The following is a 21,548-nucleotide window of genomic DNA, read 5'->3' on the forward strand; positions in this document are numbered from 1 at the left end:
TCAACTAAAACCGTCGATTCGTTAGCGATCGTAATTTGTAACGCGAATCTACATATCTCGTACGCTTCGTCCTCTTCGATATTAGGATTCCGTTACCTATGTTAATTATGGTTATCTCGACCGATTATGTATGCCGCCATAGTTATTATTTTATTATTATTATTATTATTATTTTAACGATTATTAATATTACGGTTAATTTTATTACAAATGCAGCGTTCATATTTTGTTATTAAATTAGACTCTGTTGTTGAATGAACCTGGCCTCTCTTTTTATTTTCTCCGCTTACGTTTCAAATCCCTGCTCCCTCCTTCGTTTCTTTGTCGTTAGTCTTCTATGTATACGTATTTTCAATGACATCAACTACGGAAATAATATTGAAACACGTGGAAGAGAAGGTGTATGGAGAAGAACATGAAGATGCGTTTGCGTTCTTCAGAATTTTTATTATAAATAAATTCTCTGGATATATATCGATACACCACGGTATCCTACAACGACGTTTCTCTCCCTTGGTGAAACCTTCGAGTGCCTGAACATCATTCTTTAGTAAAACGATGCTCACGTTCTCCGATCTCTCTGCAAGTGTCTCTACGTCGCAAGCATTCCTACTTTATCAAACTGAGCGAACGAATCTACAAACTTAGCGATTGCCTATGTTCCTCTATGTGTCAATAAGTTACCTCAAAAAATCGACCGATCTTCATTAACTTCGTTATTTCATCACACGGAAAAAGAAACAAAAAAAAAAAAAAAAGAAAGAAAATGAAAACATGTGACCGTGAAACAGGCACGGTGGAATTTTTTATCTTTGAACTGCATATAAATTGGACATTAACGAAGAGAATACACGGAAACGTTAAATTTAACCGTATAATACGTAACCGTTTCTAAAAAGTTCGGAGATATAAAGTTGTTTAATTTGGCGAGGAAGATAAAATGTCAAGGTTCAGGTTCTTAAATGGAACCCTAGTATTTATATTACATTTATTATCTTATTGTGCACTCTAAGGCTCGTTTAACGGAAGGACGAATAAAGTGCATTTCCGATCAATTATCAATTAACTACAACAGCGTAACATTATCGAGAAACATGTGTGATAAATAGTTAATCAACAAGTGCACTTTACTTGCATCCTAAATAACATGTATTATATTGTAGTTCCAATTATAGATCCGAACCTGACATCAAAATTCTGTATAAAATATCGAAAATATTTGACCTTATCGTATTTTCCTCTCCAAACGAAATAACTCTATAAATTCGAAAGATGAGAAAAACAATTACATTGCACAAGCTTGATACATCAAACACGCGGTATAAACAGAGTCAGAAGAAAAGAAGCGACAGAAAATAAAAGTGGTAAAGAAAAAAAATTCGACTTATCTTTCTCGATGCAATAATGATACGTACGCAAAGCTTATCAGATTAAATATCCTTATAATTAAGAGTGAAATAGTATTGCAACGGTAAATCATAAATATACGAATTCTCCTTTCTTCCTTCCTGATTCTTATTTTACTATTTTTTTTGTAGTTTTCCTTTTTTTTTTTTTTTTTATTCTTTTTGTATCGAAGACAAATTCGAAATCTGATCAGCTGGCGTTGCGATAAAGATTATCCCAGTTGAGATCTCGGATCTTCACAGACGACAGTATCGCCAAAAACAGCTTAACCACCTCGTAATTCGCCGGCCTCGTCGCCGCTCCTCCTCCTGTTCCGACCGCGTCCTATAAAAGAACCGGAATTATTCTGTAATATCTCGTTCCAACCAGTGAATGATAATCTAACGATAGACTACATTATTTGCTGTCGCGCACAGATGACCAAAACGAGCTAAACGCGACGTGCTATACCGAGTGTTCTTCTGATGATCTACCTGTGTGAATGAAAAGGAAGCGAAAAAAATTACAAACAAATATTAACAAATTATAATAAATGAAATAGGGATGGATTGATACAATGATGATAAATGAATGATAATGAGACAAAATTATGCAGAAAACTCCTCTCTCGTTTTATTTGTTACAGCACTTTAAAAATAATTTTGCACAACATGTAAAAGAAGAAACGTTAATAAAAGAATAACCTAATCTTACGTGTTTGAATACATAAATTAGGGAATTTAGTGTGTATGAACATATATAACATTCAAGAGAGCATAACACTTGCCAAACATGATACATCTGTTTTTCTTTTTAATCAAAAACAGTTATCGTTATCGATTGGTTAAATATGATTTATCATCTAGATGGCCAATTAGTACAGGAATGCAGAAAGGAAAGTCGATGATATTGCATAATTTCGTTTGATATGTTACGTGCTTACTAGTATTAATCTAATATTAAATAAAGACAAATATACACATAGATATGCATATTACATGAAATACCTGTCCATACCGTGACTTAGTTCGTTAGCTACAATATAAAGAATTATTACCGCTTTAAACTTTATTCTAGAATAGAGGAACACGATTATAACCATTTATCAATCGCGATAAGCTTACAACGATAAAAATAAGAGAGAAAGAAAAAACACTCGACGGTAAGAATCACACATTTCCTGGTATATTAAAGATATATCGTGTATTGATTAAAAACTTTATTTTCATCACTACAATAATTTGCAATGGTAAAATACCGATGTGACATTACATGCATATGTCGTTTAATCGATATTTGTCCTTCTCTCGCTCTCTCTCTTGTATACATGTGTAAATTCGTTATATGCATAAAAAATTACAAAACTTTTCGTTATCTGTATTATCATTGTTTATGTCATATTTTTATATTACTTTTTTTTTTATTCTTATAGCCTCTGTGGCTTAGAAATGATACGTTAAAATTTTGTACTTTATTTTGTCCTCCTCTGTTAACTCTTTATCCTTACTTCTTATTTTAAATTATATATAACATAGAATTTATAAACAAGCATATACAAGTATTTTTATAGGGTTCCTTAAAAATATGTATAAAAAAAAAAAGAAGATAAAATATGATGAAATTTTATGAACGTAATGGTATTATTACAAAAGTTATGGACAAGTTCACAAACGTGAAGAAAAAGGAGCTGTTAGATTCAAACTTTGTACACCGTTATTTACTCCGATACCTGCGTGTTAAACGGGGAAAAAAGCAGCCGAATTTCTTCACTATGTTACTCTTAATTACGTTGGTCATACTAATGAAGTGTACTACCGCAAGGCTTGGAAAGTATTATAAGTTTTCACTACCTCTGCGTATCTGATTGAGACATGCCAGCATTCTGATCATAAAAACAGCCGGTACAGTCATTGTGTCTTTCGTCTCTTCCAACATGACTGCATTCCTCTTTTTCAACTGTAAATTGCATTATTTTTATATTTCACCATATGTATTTAATGGTAAATAATATATAAGGACTTACATCTTCCGCAAACTTTTCATCAAAGCTGGATTCTTCGTTTATCGGTGCCCAAAGCTTAACATCGTAATCAATACCAGCTGTGGCTAATAGTGGTAAATACGGATGTGGTTGCAAACAGTTGACGACATGTTGATCTGCTTCCAGCAACATGCATAATCTGGCCGTGTCTTTCTCCCATATGAACACATGACCACAATCGCTACCCGACATGACGAAATCGTTGCCCCAAAAGTTTGCTTCTTTAATCATGGTCCTAAAGAAACTAGAGTCAAGCGGAGGAAGACCAACTGATCAGATAATATGGCGGTCTTATACGATATGGCCCACGCCGTTCGAAGGCTTTTTCGGAATTAAAAACGTGTCAACAATCATGGTTTCCGAGAACAACTCAAATATTTTGTACAGACACAATGAATACAAACGTTAAAACGTTATATACACGAAGGTAAAGATTTTCAAGAAACCAAACTCGCCAAATAGAATTGGTGTTTCAACAACGTTCCACAAATGTTTCTTTCTACGATATCAGTCTTGTTGATTATTACCCAGCCTTTAGCCGATTAAAAAGGTTTCAATTGCAATGGATTTCGTGTTAATCTTTTAGTCACAAAATTTAATCATATATAGCCTTCTTAAGATTTCGTCATTTATTACGCGAGAATTGAGTTAATCGTTCGCGACCACCAGATTGAAAGTTACAACAATGCGAAAGATAAAAATATACCTAGCGTTACGGTGTCCCATATATTTCTGCTTGACACGAAGCTCCGTTACGCACGTTTTGTCGAAATTCGCTGATCCTCGGCGCGTTGGAGCATCTCCCATAGCTTCCTCCATTTCTGTTTCTGCTGAACTTCCTAATCTAAATTATTTGAGAAAAACGCAATTTTATACTCAAGTATTTAACATTACGTTGCAGAAACCTTCTACTTATAACATTTCAAATATTTATAACGTACCTTCCTTCAGCTTGTATATCTTCATCCTCGCTATCACTAAAAGCGCTTTCATCAGTCTCTGTCAAAAAGATAATATATGATTTCTGATCTTCTGAAAGATATATCTGTTTACATTGTATCAACTTACTCTCTTGTATATCACTATATCGTATATGTTTGTCATGATTTCTGCCGGAGAATGTTCCACTACTTCCAGATGGTCCTACACAATGTTTTTATTCAAAATAAATACAGATGGGAATATACTTATAAGACAATTAAAAAAATAATGATATACCCGCATGATAACCATCACGGGTCATCTCATCTGCTACACCAAGAGATATCGTTGCACTTGATGAACTTTTATCCGTATAAGTTAAACTTACAGCAGGTTCACTGCCGTGTCTGTAAATAAAACGTAAACAAATAAAAATATAATAATATTTAAATTACGAATATTATTTATATAATAATATTCGATCGAAATATGAGTTTAATTCATTTAGTATTATTCTTTCATACTTTTCAAGGAATCCGACTCTCATTTTCGTTAATCTATCTTGAAGGTTTTCCATCATATGTCCTTCTTGTCTATTTTCCATACTGCTACAAGGAGAGTCGTCATTGCTACTTTGATCATCTTCCGGTAGATCATTGGACTTATCCATAGTACGCGATGAACACGGTTGAGCAAAACACTGTTGTGTTTCTACTTGACTAGATTCAATTTCCATAGGAACATGTGATTTGGATTCGACCGACGATGAACTCTCATCGATCGTTTGCTTCAAAGGCATTGTTTCATTGGATGGCATTTCTTCTTTCGTTTCTACAGAGTAACTTGTCCCAGGTTTACTTTGCGTACCGCTAGTACTTGGACTTTCTAATCTATCTGGTTGTTGCTCTGAAACAGCTACGAGTTGTCCACTTATCATTCTGATAATCTGATAGAAATCAAACAACTTCAAATAAGATATAATTATATAAATACCTATTTCTTGATTAACCTGAGTCGGAACTCTTTCAACCCTTTCGGTTTCGTTGTCTTGTCTCTCTTCGTTTGATTCCGTAACGCTTTCGTTGCTATTTTGAGCGTTATCTTGATGATCGATCACGCCTTCTAAACTATCTTCGCCGCCGCCGCATAAAGCGGCTCTAGTGGCTGGGTCATTTAACATTCTACTGAGAACATCAGTCATTCTCTGCATTAACGAAGTTTGAAGAACGGGTCTGGCTTGAGCAATTTCTAAAATACGCAAAAGTAAATGTATACATTGTTGTTTCATCAAGTTAAAAATAACAGACATTTAATATTCAAGTACCTGTACCGCTACGTCGACCGCCCTCGCATTCAGGTCGAGCATCGGGACCGGTATCAGACCAGTCTCCTCTAAGTCTTAGTCTACGTACTGGCAATGGCGAACGTAATCTTTGCTTTTTTCCCTCTCCTTTTCTAACTGCGACATCTTTCTTTAACTGTATACTAGCTTGGTCCTAAATAAACCGATCGATTTTATAACTGAATATAGTACGCGTATTTCCTTGAAAGGGAAATGTATTTTATACCTTCACATTGAACAGGTAAAGATGATCACTGCTATAACTAACAAGAACATCCTGCCCATCTGGACTATAATTCAACGATGTTATTCTGTAAGAATTCCCTTCAAATTCCGGGACAGTGAAAGTACATAAGGCCTTTACTGCTCCAGGCGTATCTGTCCAGCCTGCAAAATTATTTGGCAAATCTTTTAACTGCTCTTATATTTGGTTCCTTTTATTATGTTAAATACTCCACTTACCAGTAGCTGGTGTTCCAAGTGTTCTTCTGTCAAGTATTCTAACTGTACTATCAGAACAACCTATCGCTATTTGATGGGGTGAAGCAAGATTTACGGATAGAGCAGTTATAGCTCTTTCACAAGAAACTAACACATCCTCAGTGCACCTCGAAGTATTACATTTGTCCTTTATTCTAAGATCAAACCATCTCACAGTTCCATCTTCCCCACAGCTTAAAAAATTATGCGGCTCACCAGGTATTGTCGCTATTTCGTATGTAGTACCGACATGACAATTAAATTGATTATGAAATGTTTTTGTTCTTCTTATTAAATCTGTAACCATGAAAATTTTCCTGTTAGTTCAAGTAGCCTGTTGTAGCGTTTAATCAAAGGTCATTGAATCTTCACCTGTATACAAAATAATGCCATCACCACTACAAGAAACTATCCGATGATCACCACAATTAGGCAAAAACTTTGCACTGAATATATTTGCTCTATGGCTGGTTTTATAGTCTGTTAATACCTGTAACAGAAATGTGAATTAAATTCATTGTTGATGTTTTTGTCTATGCTTATTTATTCATGACATTAAATATATGTAAAACTTCTTATCCTATTTAATTAGTAAGATAGTTCTAGATTGATGGCTCTAAATGATAAAATTAGCATACATGCATTACACGCAAGGGTTTTTGTTCATTTGGCAAAGCTTCTGTATTTCTATCTATGTCAATGTTAGACCTTGACTAGAATTAAACCATCTATGATATTTCCTTGAAAAAGGATTATTGCCAATGAAACTTCCTTGAACGTACTTTCTTCTACTAAACTTTGTTACCACTTAATCTCGTATAATAAATTTTTTGTAAATAAAAAATTACGGACATTTGTCCAAAAATATTAATATGATATCTAAGACATAATTTTATACTATGATGTGTTATAGGTACATTCACAATGTATTTATAGCATTGTGATAATGTAATAATACTATCATATCAAACTTAATATTATATTATAAAAGATAAAGAAAATACAATAAACACATAATGACAAATATATTTCTTATTAATAACTGAAAATATGAATACAAGCTCAGTTTGTTAACAAAGAAACACACGTGTAAGTCTCTTAAATTGCTTTGTCAAGGGTGAAAATATAAATAACCTTGGCACAGAATTTTACAAGACACACAAATATAGGTAAAATTAATATATATATATATATGTATATACACATTATAAAATAAAAAAATTTTAATACGACAAATATGCTAATTTATTTACATCTTGGATTTTTTAATATAAAAATTATTTCCATTTAACGAAAAAAAGTACTTGTTTTATTACATTAAATTCCTAAATATGTCCTATATTCTATGTAACTGCAACAGCACTATTCTTTCTTAAATATATTCCTAATTCAACTAATATGTAAAAATACAAGTTAATAACAATGCACACTTACTTCATAATTATAAGCATTTGTAAGGACAAGATGCTGGTCGTCACTACCAGACAATATCAATTCTCCAGTAGCATTCCAACAAACAGAGTTTACACAACCATTGTGAACTTTTAATCTCTTTAACAATGCCATACGTTGCATCATTTGAAGACTTGCTAAAACATACATACGCAAAGAAACATTTAACTTAAATATTAAGGTATTTGAAAAATATGACAATTACCACATTTGTATTTAATAACAATGCAAGCGTCTTTATGTAAAGAAACCAGATTTAGAAAAATCTGTTACTCAGTTTATTTAAATGAAACACAAAGTTATCGAATTTTTAACAAGTTTTGATCATTCTTTTTCAGTGTTAAAATAGAGAAAAAACATCTTGATCTTACAACATATTACACTGTATAATAAGGTTATCAAATTGTTACTTGAAAACAGAATACCAAATACCTTTGCTGCTAGAATAAAGCTTCATCCTGGTGTAATCATTGTAGGGCTGATAATAAATGTCACGAAATATATTTGAACGTGTTTTCTTCATGGTTAATCCTTCACTATTACGGTCAAAATTTAACGTCAATTTACAGAGCACATCGATCCCGAATTAATGTAAAATTTCTGATAACTGTGGTAACTCGTGAACGAAGTCTGTCAATCAATGAAGAAAACGTTTTTTCATATCGAATAGATCAGAGAACGAGCAACGTGCTCTTACGCAGCAAAAATCCACGAGGATTATACCAAAACGACATGGCACTGCTACTAAAAATAAACTCCAAAGCTTCGAAAATTTGTGCAATCGGATGAGCCGCGATCGCTTCTGACCAGAACAGCTGAGCGAACGTACACACACAATGCTGAGAAGAAAGTGCGCGAGAGCTCGGTCATTTCATAGGAGTATAAGCGGTCGGCAGTGCTGTAACATACATTCAAGAAACCCTTCACTTTATCATACGTGCAATGGACTTTAAAATTGAAGAAATATATTTTTATTAAAGAATATATCTTTTTATACACGAATAATAATATCTTTTCTTAATTAAATTTTATATTTAAAAGTTTCATGTACACTTTTACTTTTAAACACACCTTTAATCAAACATATTGTTTATGTACATTGTTACGTATCTATATACCTGGTATGCTACGAATATGGTTGCAAATTTATTCCAGTATTCGGAGCGAATTTTAAACGTTATACAATTTTAACTAATATGATATTTTAATTTAGTTAAAGAAATTTATTTGAAATACAAATATAAAATTTATTAATACCAGACTTATTTTGTCTGAAAAGTCATGCATCTACATATATAGACTAAAAATTTATAAGAACTGATTAAAGTGGTTCTCATTAAGAAGATCTTATCAAAATTTTCATATTCTCCAAAATAATTTGCACAATAATTTCGGCAATTAAAAGAGCTATCAATATTTATCGAAGTCATCTATTGCGAATTTTTTAGGAATATTCAACGGAGCGTGTTCAGAGATGAATAGGGAAATCGCCGATGCAATGTTAAAAAAGTCAGCCAAAAAATGCGCAAGCCTCTAGCGGCAAACAGCTAAATTATACGCACATCTCTGCTCCTATGCTCTTGATGGGAGAAATATTCGTATATACGGTAAAAAGGAAAATGTGCATTTGTACTAGCGACTAGCGAAGATAAATCACAAGAAAAGAATGCAAATTAGATTTAAAAAATACCGAGAAATAAAGTCAGATTCCAAAAAATATCTTAAACGCTTCGATCATTTGCAAAATAAGATTGTTTTATACAATTTAATTCGCAAGTTTAAAATAATTGTGCAATCTTACAATTTCATAATTTTCTGCATAATAATTTGTATAATTGTGAAATTTTACAGTAATTTGATTCCACTGTTCGATTAATGGAGCTAAAACTATTTTATATGAAAATTGCGATCAAAATGCCGCTTCTTTTCATACAGCCCAATACAAACACACATTTCCCCTTTTACTGTATATACCAATATATTTAGATATTTTATAATACAAGATAGTACAACAATCCTGCAAGATTATATTCTCCTCTTTTATCTTAGAAAATGATATTATTTCTAGGAATTTCAGGTTCCGAGGTTCAAGAGGTTAATACCTCTTATGCTATTTTATTCTTTTAATATTTGTTACGGCCTTTGGTATGCCCTTTCGGTCTGGCCGCCAAGGCCTACCCCTCGTTAAACTGACCTGCAGGAAACCCAAGGAACCACCATAAACCGAATCTTTTCAGCTTAACTTCGATTCACACAAATATTTTCGGTTTATGGATGGTCCTTTGAACAGTCATTAGATTTATTGCACACTCTTGCTAATTACGGGGAAAGCAGATGTGCCCTGCTAAACAGCTGGTTTTTCCCAAGACCAAGGACACCCATGAGTCATAGATAACTGTAGACTACAGTTCTTCCACCACAACCACCCCTATTGTTCTAACCGAAATAAGGGGATCGCCCTGCTCGTGGTGTCGATTCGTATATCGTAACGGGAATTTACGACTCCCGTTGACGCGCCTAACCGAGACGCGTCTCCCCGCGACTGGACGAAATAGCAATACTTATATTTAATATTTACAAATACTTTACAATACTTACTAATTTTCTCGAACTTTTTCATAAATTTATGAGAATTGGAAATGATTTGAGAATTATGGATGTTGGAAAAATTTTAAATGATTAAACGCTTCGATCATTTGCAAAATAAGATTGTTTTATACAATTTAATTCGCAAGTTTAAAATAATTGTGCAATCTTACAATTTCATAATTTTCTGCATAATAATTTGTATAATTGTGAAATTTTACAGTAATTTGATTCCACTGTTCGATTAATGGAGCTAAAACTATTTTATATGAAAATTGCGATCAAAATGCCGCTTCTTTTCATACAGCCCAATACAAACACACATTTCCCCTTTTACTGTATATACCACCTTCCTCCCACCGAAAACACCAGAGAAAAAGATGTGCGTATAGTTTGACTGTTTGACCATTAGAGGCGGTAATTCGTAGAGCGTATATTTGGCTGAATGTCGCCAATGCTTATCGGCGATTTTCTTATTCCCTATTCATCTCTGGTGTGCCAAGTGATTTCATCATTATCGTGATTCATTTGTGTCCGATTCCATTATTATCATATTTGATATATTTCTACAATCAGCGGAGGGAATAAATGTGCCCTTCAAGAAGTACTAGCCGAGCCGCGCGAAGGCTACATAAGGTTATGAATATTTAGCATTTCGAAAAGACCAGATCAGTGTGATACTGAAAACATCAAAAGTGATTAGGCACTATTCGCCGCAAAAATGACAGTTATGGATTTTTTTGGTTGTGCCTTTTTGGCTTTCGGTCCACCGTTGGCTATGTTTACATTTACTGTCGCAGCTGAACCTATTAGAATCATCATACTAATAGCCAGTGCCTTCTTTTGGTTAATTTCTTTATTGTTGTCATCGGTGCTTTGGTATGCTGTGGTGCCACTACAAAATCACCTCGCATTTGGACTTGTATTTTCTGTATTATTCCAAGAAGCATTCAGGTAAAATATCAAATTTACTTTCTCTTTAAAACACAATATTTTTTATATTTTACTTTCACTTGAATTGTTTGAAAGTTGATTTTTTGTTATTTTTGTACAGGTATCTCTTATACTGGGTACTAAGAAAAGCCGAAAGAGGGCTAGATAAAGTAACAACAACACATGTAGCAGATAGCAGACACGTGTTTGCATATGTATGTGGTTTAGGTTTTGGTTTTATGAGTGGTGTTTTTGCACTAGTCAATGTCCTGGCAGATGCTGTTGGACCTGGAACAATGGGACTTCGACAAGGCACAGAGTACTTTTTTATAATATCAGCAGCCACAACTCTTTGCTTTATCTTATTACATACATTTTGGGGCGTTGTATTTTTTTCTGCTCTTGACAGAAAAAATTGGGGTCAAGTTATTTGGGTTGTTGGCTCACACTTGTTTGTGTCATGTATGACCCTATTAAATGTATATCAAGCTTACGTAGCTACCACTTTATCCGCTTATGTTGTTTTGATTATAACAACTGCACTTGCGTTCAAAGTTGCTGGTGGCAGACCCCAAAGTATAGTTCAGTGTTTTTCAAGACAGTAAAAGAGAGAACTTTTATAAGAAAGTTAAAATACAAGTAGTTGTGTTTGACCCGAATGAACATCACAGAATGATGAAAATTTTTTCCTTAGCCATTCGACTGCAAGGAGATTATTCATTGCTCTGATATACACTGTGTGTAAAAAAGATATGATGTTAAATTAACAAACCATATCTTTGGTATTACTAAACAAGCCTATAATGATTAGGAATATATTCGTACAGATCCAATACATGTTAGACCTTACTTGAACTTTTACACTTGACCAAAATGGACATCTGTTAAGTGTACCAGTATTATTTATCTTTCAAATGTAATATTTTTCCGCAAAAATTTAAATGGTAATACGTTCTAGCACAGAATTCCTTGGTCAAACTGCTAGTCCGTCCCTTAACCCATCGAAACAATTGTATAACCAAGACGCGACGATGTTTCGATCTAAAATCGAATTATATTGAAATGTACGATATTTTGTTTGTATTGCAAAAAAAAAAAAAGAAGCAAAGTCTAAAATAAGTATGGATGTACATATGTAAGAATGTATACATATATAATGTATGTACATGTTCTATCAAACGGAAAGAGTAAATTTATGCATCAATCCCTGCCTTATATCAAAAAATAAAACTATTCAAAACAGGTTATACAAATGACGATAATACGTAAGGAATTGTTCAGTAGTTTTTGTATGTATATAAGATCCATTAATAATTGTAATTTAGGTGTTCAATATACATCTGTATATTTGGCATTGTGTTTCACTTACCATTTCATGGTTTATTACTCGATTCATATTACATTTCATATGTCATTCAAATAAAAACCATTTTTGTACAACTAAAGGTACATTTAATTATAATCCTTGTTCTCAATAACAAATACCACAGGATGAAATATCTCCGTTCGTTTAGGACAAGAAAGGGAAAACAACGAATTCGATTTTAAAAAGCATGAATATTTTAATTGGTTTTTTTATTGAAAAAAGAGAAATTTGGAAAATAGAGTGAATCACAGTCACAAAATATCACTCGAATAAATTCATCTATAATTCAAATATACAATAAAAAGGTGTAGAGAGTATATCAAACGAAAAATAAAATCTGTATACGTGATCACGTTTTTTCACCCTGTGGAACAATTAAATTCCTAATCAGTCATTGATAGCATCTAGGAGCTTGTTAAGGAAGCCATAAGTAATTCCATTTTATTTAAAAAATTTTTCCCTTCCATTTTATCCCACCGAACTTCTTTAAAAGAACCACCTAAATTTTCCCACTTTCTTTCTCTCACTAATTGTCCAGGAAAGAAATCTTTCCGAGGAGAATGAGCTATCGCAACTTGTACTCCCGTTTGCGGTTCACACCTAACAGCTATCATCCTAAAATCCCAATAATTATTTTAGATGTAACACATACATATATACATAGCCTTCTACTAAAACAAAATTAATAAATACCTATCGCCTATTGGTGAAGCTAAAATACAACTACTAGCGTTTCCTAGAGGTTCAACTGCCCCTAAACCAAGGTGTGAACTATTGGCTAAAAACTGCCATCCCATACATTTTGCTAGTGCTTGTACTGCTGTTATTTGATGCTGATAGATCTGTAATAATATACTAAGTAATTATATACATATTCGATAAAGATTAAGAAAATAGAAAAAATGTGATTATACCTGACAAAATATTAGGTCCCGTAATTCTTGAGGTTCATAACTCATATGCATTACTCTACCATCTCGGCAAACGCATTTCAAGGATTTCTCTCCTATATGAACAACAAGCGACGTTCGACATACTGTGTCGTATCCATGTGTTAAAATATTAATTTTTACACAAGATTGGGTAGGAGAATTTAACGCATTCCAATGAGAAACAATCAAAGGATCTTTTACTTCCTTTGCTATTGTATCTAGGACATATTCAGTACGTAATCGCATAAAATAATGTTGAGCTTGTTGAATAATTTGTTCTAAAAGAGTTTGACTCTTTGTCATTTCTAAAAGCTCATATCTGTCCGCGGCTGTTGGACCAGCTAAACATCTCCTTTTACTGGGCCCGAGAGGTCCGGAAGAAGGATGTGGAAATGGATGATGCGTATTTTTGTGATGAACTTCACGTAATAGCTGATGCAAAGAGTGTTCTAACACGTGGTCGTGATCGGTTTTATGAGGAGGAGGAGCGGCTGGCTTTTTGTCGTTCCCCGTACTATGACAAAGTCCTATGATTAACTGAATCCCAGGCAAAACCTAAAATTTTTTAATTTTGTATAGTATATTGTAAATAAATATGTATCATACATATCAATTAAGAGCAAAAAGGTATTTACTGTTGCCATTATTTGATTGCCGACAACCATGTGAGGTATAGGCGCACGTAAATGTACCGCTTCTCTCGCTAATTGACTGAACAATTCTTTGCAAAAAAGAACATTTTGTGCAGCTTCTAGTTTTTGCTGCCAGTGCATGTCTGCATTGGAGCTATGTGCACTGTTATTAAGTAAACTAATATTTGCACTACATAAATCTTCTTGGTCTATAAACAAAAATAATAATTCGACATTGATGTTATATGATGTACATAAACACACTAATAAATGTATATTATACATACATACACTTACCTTTTTGACATAATACCTCTATGTAAGCAACACCCTGTAATTCACTAGGAATAGTAACTCTCAGAGCAGAAGCCTTAGAATTTGGAGGATGGGTTTGACCTGCTACGTTATTACCAGGACTTGGAGATGCAGGAGGACTTGTACTACTCTTCTCCTCCTCTTCTGCCTTAGTAACTTCAAACATTCCAGTCTGGGGGAATTTAGATCCAGCTAAAAAATTCATATTACTGAATGTGATACAATTAATCCTTAAATTAGACATTTAAATATATAAAAGATAACTATGAACCTGTTCTATAACTAAGATCACCAATGATCGAATTAGAAACTTTTTTCAAACGCCAATTTTGTCTCAATCTCAATAATTCAATATGGAAATCTGGGGTTGATCTATTTCTCGCTAGTTCATTCTGGCAGTTTTTTAATCTGTCAGCACCCATCATAATGACAGACGCAGCTCCAGCCAATGCTTTTTTTCTAGCATATACTTGTATCATAGGCCTTACTTCTGGTAGGTCTTGAGGCACAGGATCAAGAACCATATAATGCTTCTCTTTTGCTATTGCAAGAACATCAGCTAACACACATACTTCTGTCAATGCATTTCTGCAAATAAAATTATCATAGTCTTTTACATCGATAAAGTCATGTTCAAAAAATATTCAATAATATATTGCCTTAGTTTATTTCTAACGCTATCCCATGGCCATAAAGATGACTGAAAGGAAGCTGAATCTTTTGTATCTTCTTCACCCTTTTCTCCACCTTCAGTTTCCTTTTTAACATCTTCACCATTGGTTTTGCTAAAGTCGATCTTTTGCGCGATTTTTGCCAAGTTTTCAGACAATGTAAGAGGTCTAGAAAAATGATAGATTATTATAATTAATTACTTTATAATACGTTATGTTACAAAATATAAATAAAATGTTATTTTAATTCTGAGGTTAGGTGAACATATATTAAATTCATTTACTACTATTTCTATCGATAACCAACATTTTGTTTAATTTTAGTAAACGTTAAAAGGAAAAACTACGTACGCTTGGTAGATTTCTTGGCCATCGTAAGTAATTTCTTGAATTTGATTCTCGATCGGTGCTTCTACAGAGATATTCACTGAATGCGCCATTATTGTTTTCTTAGAGTACAATTGCCACTATGAGGAATGAATGACTGCATAGGACAGGTAAAAAGTTCTTTATCCCACAGCTAAATTCCCTAGTGAAGTCAAAATTAAATTTTTAACTAAAGCAGAATATTCCCTAGTGAAGTCAAAATTAAATTTTTAACTAAAGCAGAGTATTTAACATTTAAATACCATTATAATTATCATCAATAAATGTACATTCAAATATTATTACCTAAGAAGAGCTATTAGAATAATAAATAAAATAATAATTTTTCTATAGATAAATAAATAGATTCAGTAATATTTAAGAACGCAGAGTAATACTTCAATGATTTTTAGAAAACGTAAGTTTTGCCGGGATTTTGATCCTTCCACCTGCAAGAACAGCAAATATTCAAGTGTGAAAGAGGAATTATTAGAAATTTTTAATACGATTATAATTGTTATATCATTATGTCTAAAGTGAATACATTGTACAATTATTTTATTTCGCCTAAAACTCCTAAAACTCCTAAACAATCGAATAATAAGCCTGATGAAAAACCTAGTACACCGAAAAGACCAAGAGAACAACGGAACAAAGGTATATAATGAAAATAGCTCACGTGTAAATAATTAATTTATTATAGCAATAGAATAGAATGAAAGCAATAGAACATGCGATGAAAAACATATTGTATGTAATTTTGAGCCGCATGTGTTGTTGCATCGTAACATTAAACATAAAATTAAAATAGAACATTTCACAGAAAAAATTCATATTTACGAAAAATCTATTCAATGTAATAGTTTATAAAAGTTTTTCACCGCGGATACAATAAATGTATTGTGTATGCTAAATTATCGAATAAATATTACATAAGTGATGTAACATATTATTTATGATATATATAGCAAAAATTCCAAGCAAAGGGAAAGAAAATATAGATGTCAAAGATAAAAAAAATGTCTTTAAAGATGATGATGACGAAGAAGAGGAAACAGAAGAAAAGGAAATAGTACAGCCAAAAAAGCGAAGATTGATTATCCCTGATGAAGAGTCTGGAGAAGATTCTGGTGATGAATTTAAACCTGGTTTGTGTTTTTTGTTGCAATTGTGTCATAATCTCTTATTTGTTTTAGAAGAAAAAAACATATTTGATTTCATTTTCATATAGATCCAGAAGATGAATCAGAAGATTCTGATTCAGTATCTGAAGAAGTTAGTGAAAGTGAGCCACCAACAGCAAGTGAAGAGGAATCTCCAGAGGTAAAAGAGTAATTACAAGTAAAAAGATTTGCATACTAATCGATCAATGTAAATTAAATTTTAGAAGAAAATAAAATTGGCTAAAGCTCCTAGAAAAAAACGGGAAATAAGTACAATGAAAAATACCAAAGATGTAAGGTCATAGCTATAAATTTTTCTTTTTATTAAATACATATGTATATTACTTAATCAATTAAAATTCATCTAGGCTAAAAAAGAATCAAAACCACAGCAACAAAATCAAACCAAAGGTTCCGACAGTATTACAGAATCTTGGCCACATTTAAAGTATGATTTCCTTCAACCAAATAAAATACAAGATATTCGTAGAAAACCACCAAGTCATCCAGATTATGATCCTAAAACTCTTTATGTTCCTCAGGATTTCTTGAATCAACAAACTCCAGTAAGATAGAAATTTAAATTTTCTTAATACAAGTATTATTTGATGCACCTTACATTATACGATTTTATTCAGGCCATGAGACAATGGTGGGAATTAAAAAGCAAACATTTCGATTGCGTTCTTTTCTTTAAAGTAGGAAAGTTTTATGAATTGTATCATATGGATGCTGTAATTAGTGTCAATGAAATCAATCTTACATATATGAGAGTAAGTCACTTGTATTACTTTATATGTATTTTAAAAATACTAGAATAAATTGCTAGAATAAACGTGATTAATTACAGGGAGAATTTGCGCATTCGGGATTTCCAGAAATTGGATATGGTCGTTTCTCAGCAAGTCTCATAGAAAGAGGCTACAAAGTTGCCAGGGTAGAACAAACAGAAAATCCAGACATGATGGCACAACGTTGTAGCAAAAGTATAATTCCAAAAGCATATTGCATGTATTTTAAAATTATCAATTGCAATTCAATTTTATTTATTGTTTTCTTTACTGAAAAGTGACTAGACCAACAAAGTTCGACAAAGTAGTTAAACGAGAAATTTGTCAAATAAGCAGTAAAGGTACAAGAGTATACACTCCACAGGATGTAGAAGCATCTATGGCAAATTCCAATTATTTGTTATCACTAGTTGAAAAATGTCCATCTGGTTCAAACACATCTCATTATGGAGTGTGTTTCTTAGATACTACAATAGGAGACTTCTATCTCGGTCAATTCGAAGACGATCGATGCAATTCTAGAATACTAACTTTGCTCGCTCATTATCCGCCAGTTCATGTAAGTTGTTTTAAAATCGTAATTAAAATTAGATAATTGAGTTGATTATATATTTAGGTGGTTTATGAACGAGGTAATTTGTCTCAAAAGACCCTAAAGATCTTAAATAACACTTTAGCAGCGTGTATTAAAGAACCACTTTTACGTGAATCTCAATTTTGGTCATCTTCGACTACGTTAAAAGTAAGCATAATGGTACTAAATGTTCAAAAGTGTTAAGATCTGATTTTGTTTGTAAGTTCTTTTCTTTTCTAACTTGCAGAATCTTCATGAAGGAGAATACTTCAAAAGTTCAGACTCTCAGTTTCAATGGCCTGCAGGCTTGCAACCGTATCTTAACCAAAGTAAACATTTTTAATACATCTTCTCAACGAAAGTTTGATTCCTATTGACGTTCCAATTTTTATTTTTTTAGATGATACTTTAGGTTTAACTTCTGCTGATGATAAAGAGTTAGCGGTGCATGCCTTAGGTGGATGTGTATACTTACTCAAATATTATCTGCTTGAACAGCAATTATTGGCACAAGGACGTTTTAAAACATATACTCCGCCAGATTTTTCAAATGAGAAATCTGTGGCTTCAAACTTTGCCAATAATATGGTGACTACGAATTTCATTACTTAATTGCACGTATGAAAATAAACAATTAATTTAATGTATATAATTATTAGGTTTTAGATGCTATTACGATTAATAATTTGAGAATATTCGGCGAAGGTTCTCTCATGAAAACACTGGATCGTTGCTGTACTGCATTCGGGAAGAGGTATATTTAAAATAAATATAAACATTTTATATAATTTTTTTAATCAAATATATTTGATTATAGGTTACTGCGAGAATGGATTTGCAGACCATCCTGTCGCAAAAACGTTATAATCGAACGTCAACAAGCTATACAAGAATTAATGGATAATACAGAGGTGATGCAAAATGCTCGTAGTATATTAGCAGGACTCCCTGATCTTGAAAGATTATTAAGCAAGTGAGTTTGAGTTATTATTGGAAGTTAGGAAGATCATTCATAAAAAAAAATATTTAAACACAAAATTTCATAATAATTTTAGGATCCATGCACAAGGAAATGCAGCGAAAATGAATAATCATCCAGACGGCAGGGCGATTATGTTCGAAGGTCAAACGTATTCAAAGAAAAAGATCGCAGATTTTATTGTTACTCTGAGTGCGTTTGAGGATGTTCTAAAAATTGTTGCTTTGTTCAAAGGTAATTGCGTTATCTATAATTACAATTTAAAATTACCGCAATGGGATTGAAAAATATATCACCTACTTTTTAGATTTCAAGAGTACTATAGTAAGTCGATGTACTAAAATAGAGCCGGATGGCGAGTTTCCTTCATTAAGAGAATCATTAGATTATTTTAAGGTAATTAATATCAATCCTACTTAGTGGTAATTATTATACGATATATAAATGTACAATAATATATGTATATTTTAGACCGCATTCGATCACGAAGAAGCCAAAAAAGTAGGCTGTATTGTTCCAAAGAGAGGAGTCGATAATGAGTACGACTCTGTTTTAATAGAATTAGATGATGTAAAGGCAGATGCCCAAGAGTACCTTGAAAAGCAAAGAAAGCACTTCGGTGTGAAAGTCACGTTTCATGGATCGGATAAGAAACGTTATCAAATCGAGATTCCAGATTCTCAAATAAAGAAAATTGGTTCCGGGTATGAGCTTCAATCGCAAAGAAAAGGATACAAACGCTATTACACTGCCGAAACTAAGGTTTTATTTTTCTCTAGAATGATACGACAATACGTTCAAAAAAGTCATAAAAGAAGACACTAAAATATTTTTACAGGAACTTTTGAGTCGACAAATAAACGCTGAAGAACACAGAGATAAAGTACTAAAGGATTTAAACAGAAGAATATTTGCAAAATTTAGCGAGAAGTATGATATGTGGAATATGGCGGTTTATAAGTTGTCTATCTTGGATGTTCTTATTTCTTTGGCGGAATACGCTCTCAGCGGAGATATGTGTATACCAGAAGTTAACGATGGTACAGATGAAAGGGTAATTTGTAATTCGCTATTATAATATTAATATAATTCATTGTTTCATATATTTAATTATGTCGAAAATTGCTAAAAAAATGATTCTTTTGGTAGGTATTTATCGATATTCGAGACGGATGGCACCCATGTATTATCTCAGATACATTTATACCAAATAACACTTTACTAGGAATTGAAAATTCTGCTTCTTTTATGATTCTTACTGGACCGAATATGGGTGGTAAATCAACATTGATGCGTCAAGTCGCCCTTCTTACTATAATGACGCAAATTGTACGTTTTAGTAACATATAACGTGTTGAGCTATGAACGAAACATTAATTTTTGTATTTCTCATAGGGAAGTTACGTCCCTGCAAGTTCCTGCCGTTTGACATTAGTAGATCGTATTTTCACAAGGCTCGGCGCAAATGACGATATTCTAGCTGGTCAGAGTACGTTCTTGGTAGAGTTGAGCGAAACTGCTGCGATATTACGGCACGCTACGCCATACTCGCTAGTGTTGCTTGATGAATTGGGTAAAAATTATTTACGTTTAATTAAAATTGCAATATAATTAACATATTAGTAAATATAATATTTTACTATCAATAGGTCGTGGTACGTCGACGTATGACGGCACGGCAATAGCCGCTTCAGTTGTGAATGCACTTACAAAATTGAATTGCCGTACTCTATTTTCGACACATTATCATTCTTTGGTAGAAGATTATAAGAATACAAAAGAAATTACATTGGCCCATATGGTAAATATAAATCGTGCATTTTTTTAAATTATTTAATTGTTACTTAACTTTTTTGAGATATTTTTAGCATTTTTATTTTACTTTTCATAGGCATGTATGGTAGAAAATGAGGAACAGGATGAAGTGTCTCAGGAAACAGTAACATTTTTGTACAAACTTAGCGAGGGAGCTTGTCCGAAATCATACGGTTTTAACGCTGCTCGATTAGCTGGCGTCCCATCTGTAATTACAAACAGAGCGCATGAGATCTCAAAGAAACTCGAACAAGAGACAAATTATAAACATCTCTTCACCAGCCTATGTAAGGCGAACGGATCAGCCATAAGGGATCTAATCGCTGCAATGTGAAACTAAACCAAATAATATCGAATAATTACTGGCATGTTTAGTTTGTAATTTCAGTTCCGCTACGATATTACATATTTTTTTACATTCTGTATATTTATTATGTATTGTTATAAATTGTCATTACTTTTTAATATTACTGTGTATTTTATAATAAAATTACTTGAAACGCTATCTCATGGTATTAGTTCCATGTAGGGAATGGGGTAATAAAAATAATAATAAATAAAAGAGAACAATTGTTGCTTACAAAATTTTATTAATTAATGCCAGAGTACAAAAAGGCTACTTATGAGACGAGAATACGATGCAATACAAACAATTTTTTACTCACACCAAAACGATGAAGAAACATCATTTCTTCTCTCTCTCTTTTTTTTATTTTTTATTTCGAGCGTAAGGAAAATCGTGTGCACGAGAGTCTTACCGTGAAATAATAAATACAATTCCTTATGCGTTATCGTGAAACAAG

General features: G+C 32.7%; 4 protein-coding genes and 1 long non-coding RNA gene across 10 annotated transcripts; 3 read left to right on the top strand and 2 right to left on the bottom strand.

Annotated features, from left to right (window-relative positions):
* Positions 1-426: 426 nt before the first annotated feature.
* On the bottom strand, positions 427-8,477 carry LOC132909758 (DDB1- and CUL4-associated factor 6-like). 6 transcript variants are annotated; one of them, XM_060964787.1, is made up of 17 exons: positions 8,320-8,476; positions 8,055-8,252; positions 7,605-7,759; positions 6,543-6,660; positions 6,153-6,467; positions 5,917-6,077; positions 5,673-5,844; positions 5,342-5,596; positions 4,873-5,263; positions 4,646-4,755; positions 4,496-4,570; positions 4,369-4,426; positions 4,134-4,271; positions 3,410-3,671; positions 3,237-3,342; positions 2,394-2,421; positions 427-1,731 (listed from the first exon to the last, which is right to left on the bottom strand). In XM_060964787.1, exons 2-17 carry the CDS (start codon positions 8,143-8,145, stop codon positions 1,644-1,646), a joined length of 2,523 nt encoding a protein of 840 aa, XP_060820770.1. In that variant the 5' UTR covers positions 8,146-8,252; positions 8,320-8,476; the 3' UTR covers positions 427-1,643. The 6 variants fall into 6 exon arrangements, 5 of the variants coding, with proteins under 5 accessions (XP_060820770.1, XP_060820771.1, XP_060820772.1 ...); XM_060964788.1 differs by having other exon boundaries at positions 4,873-5,254; positions 8,055-8,477; XM_060964789.1 differs by having other exon boundaries at positions 3,410-3,662; positions 8,055-8,476.
* LOC132909825 (uncharacterized) lies at positions 7,713-8,315 on the top strand. The gene is made up of 2 exons (XR_009658619.1): positions 7,713-7,803; positions 7,961-8,315. It is a non-coding gene; the product is annotated as an uncharacterized LOC132909825 (long non-coding RNA).
* A 2,139-nt stretch (positions 8,478-10,616) lies between the features above and the next one.
* On the top strand, positions 10,617-13,352 carry LOC132909801 (gamma-secretase subunit Aph-1). Its single transcript, XM_060964903.1, has 2 exons — positions 10,617-11,162; positions 11,263-13,352. The coding sequence occupies exons 1-2, from the start codon at positions 10,930-10,932 to the stop codon at positions 11,744-11,746; spliced, it is 717 nt and encodes a 238-aa protein (XP_060820886.1). The 5' UTR covers positions 10,617-10,929; the 3' UTR covers positions 11,747-13,352.
* On the bottom strand, positions 12,696-15,558 carry LOC132909765 (mediator of RNA polymerase II transcription subunit 17). Its single transcript, XM_060964806.1, has 8 exons — positions 15,409-15,558; positions 15,046-15,225; positions 14,658-14,974; positions 14,369-14,578; positions 14,075-14,280; positions 13,422-13,994; positions 13,201-13,349; positions 12,696-13,122 (listed from the first exon to the last, which is right to left on the bottom strand). Exons 1-8 carry the CDS (start codon positions 15,495-15,497, stop codon positions 12,912-12,914), a joined length of 1,935 nt encoding a protein of 644 aa, XP_060820789.1. The 5' UTR covers positions 15,498-15,558; the 3' UTR covers positions 12,696-12,911.
* Positions 15,559-15,816: 258 nt separating this feature from the next.
* LOC132909756 (probable DNA mismatch repair protein Msh6) lies at positions 15,817-21,250 on the top strand. Its single transcript, XM_060964781.1, has 21 exons — positions 15,817-16,080; positions 16,392-16,571; positions 16,655-16,746; positions 16,811-16,879; positions 16,955-17,152; positions 17,225-17,359; positions 17,437-17,572; positions 17,656-17,936; positions 17,994-18,119; positions 18,199-18,280; positions 18,352-18,539; positions 18,611-18,705; positions 18,769-18,924; positions 19,007-19,164; positions 19,238-19,326; positions 19,402-19,692; positions 19,769-19,984; positions 20,080-20,259; positions 20,326-20,503; positions 20,580-20,731; positions 20,822-21,250. Exons 1-21 carry the CDS (start codon positions 15,951-15,953, stop codon positions 21,077-21,079), a joined length of 3,390 nt encoding a protein of 1,129 aa, XP_060820764.1. The 5' UTR covers positions 15,817-15,950; the 3' UTR covers positions 21,080-21,250.
* The last annotated feature ends 298 nt before the right edge of the window (positions 21,251-21,548 follow it).

This window comes from Bombus pascuorum, chromosome 8, assembly GCF_905332965.1.
Source record: "Bombus pascuorum chromosome 8, iyBomPasc1.1, whole genome shotgun sequence".
NCBI lineage: Eukaryota > Metazoa > Arthropoda > Insecta > Hymenoptera > Apidae > Bombus > Bombus pascuorum.

Excerpts from the sequence above, each read along its gene's own strand:
- LOC132909758 (XM_060964787.1), bottom strand. The coding sequence starts at position 8,145 with ATGAAGAAAACACGTTCAAATATATTTCGTGACATTTATTATCAGCCC. Across the intron at positions 6,078-6,152 it reads ACTTGGAACACCAGCTACTG|GCTGGACAGATACGCCTGGA; the intron begins GTAAGTGGAGTA and ends ATAATTTTGCAG. Across the intron at positions 3,343-3,409 it reads ATGAAAAGTTTGCGGAAGAT|TTGAAAAAGAGGAATGCAGT; the intron begins GTAAGTCCTTAT and ends TGCAATTTACAG.
- LOC132909801 (XM_060964903.1), top strand. The coding sequence starts at position 10,930 with ATGACAGTTATGGATTTTTTTGGTTGTGCCTTTTTGGCTTTCGGTCCA. Across the intron at positions 11,163-11,262 it reads TTATTCCAAGAAGCATTCAG|GTATCTCTTATACTGGGTAC; the intron begins GTAAAATATCAA and ends ATTTTTGTACAG.
- LOC132909765 (XM_060964806.1), bottom strand. The coding sequence starts at position 15,497 with ATGGCGCATTCAGTGAATATCTCTGTAGAAGCACCGATCGAGAATCAA. Across the intron at positions 14,975-15,045 it reads AGCGTTAGAAATAAACTAAG|AAATGCATTGACAGAAGTAT; the intron begins GCAATATATTAT and ends TTTTATTTGCAG. Across the intron at positions 13,995-14,074 it reads GCAATCAAATAATGGCAACA|GTTTTGCCTGGGATTCAGTT; the intron begins GTAAATACCTTT and ends AAAAAATTTTAG.
- LOC132909756 (XM_060964781.1), top strand. The coding sequence starts at position 15,951 with ATGTCTAAAGTGAATACATTGTACAATTATTTTATTTCGCCTAAAACT. Across the intron at positions 18,706-18,768 it reads TGTACTGCATTCGGGAAGAG|GTTACTGCGAGAATGGATTT; the intron begins GTATATTTAAAA and ends ATTTGATTATAG. Across the intron at positions 18,925-19,006 it reads CTTGAAAGATTATTAAGCAA|GATCCATGCACAAGGAAATG; the intron begins GTGAGTTTGAGT and ends TAATAATTTTAG.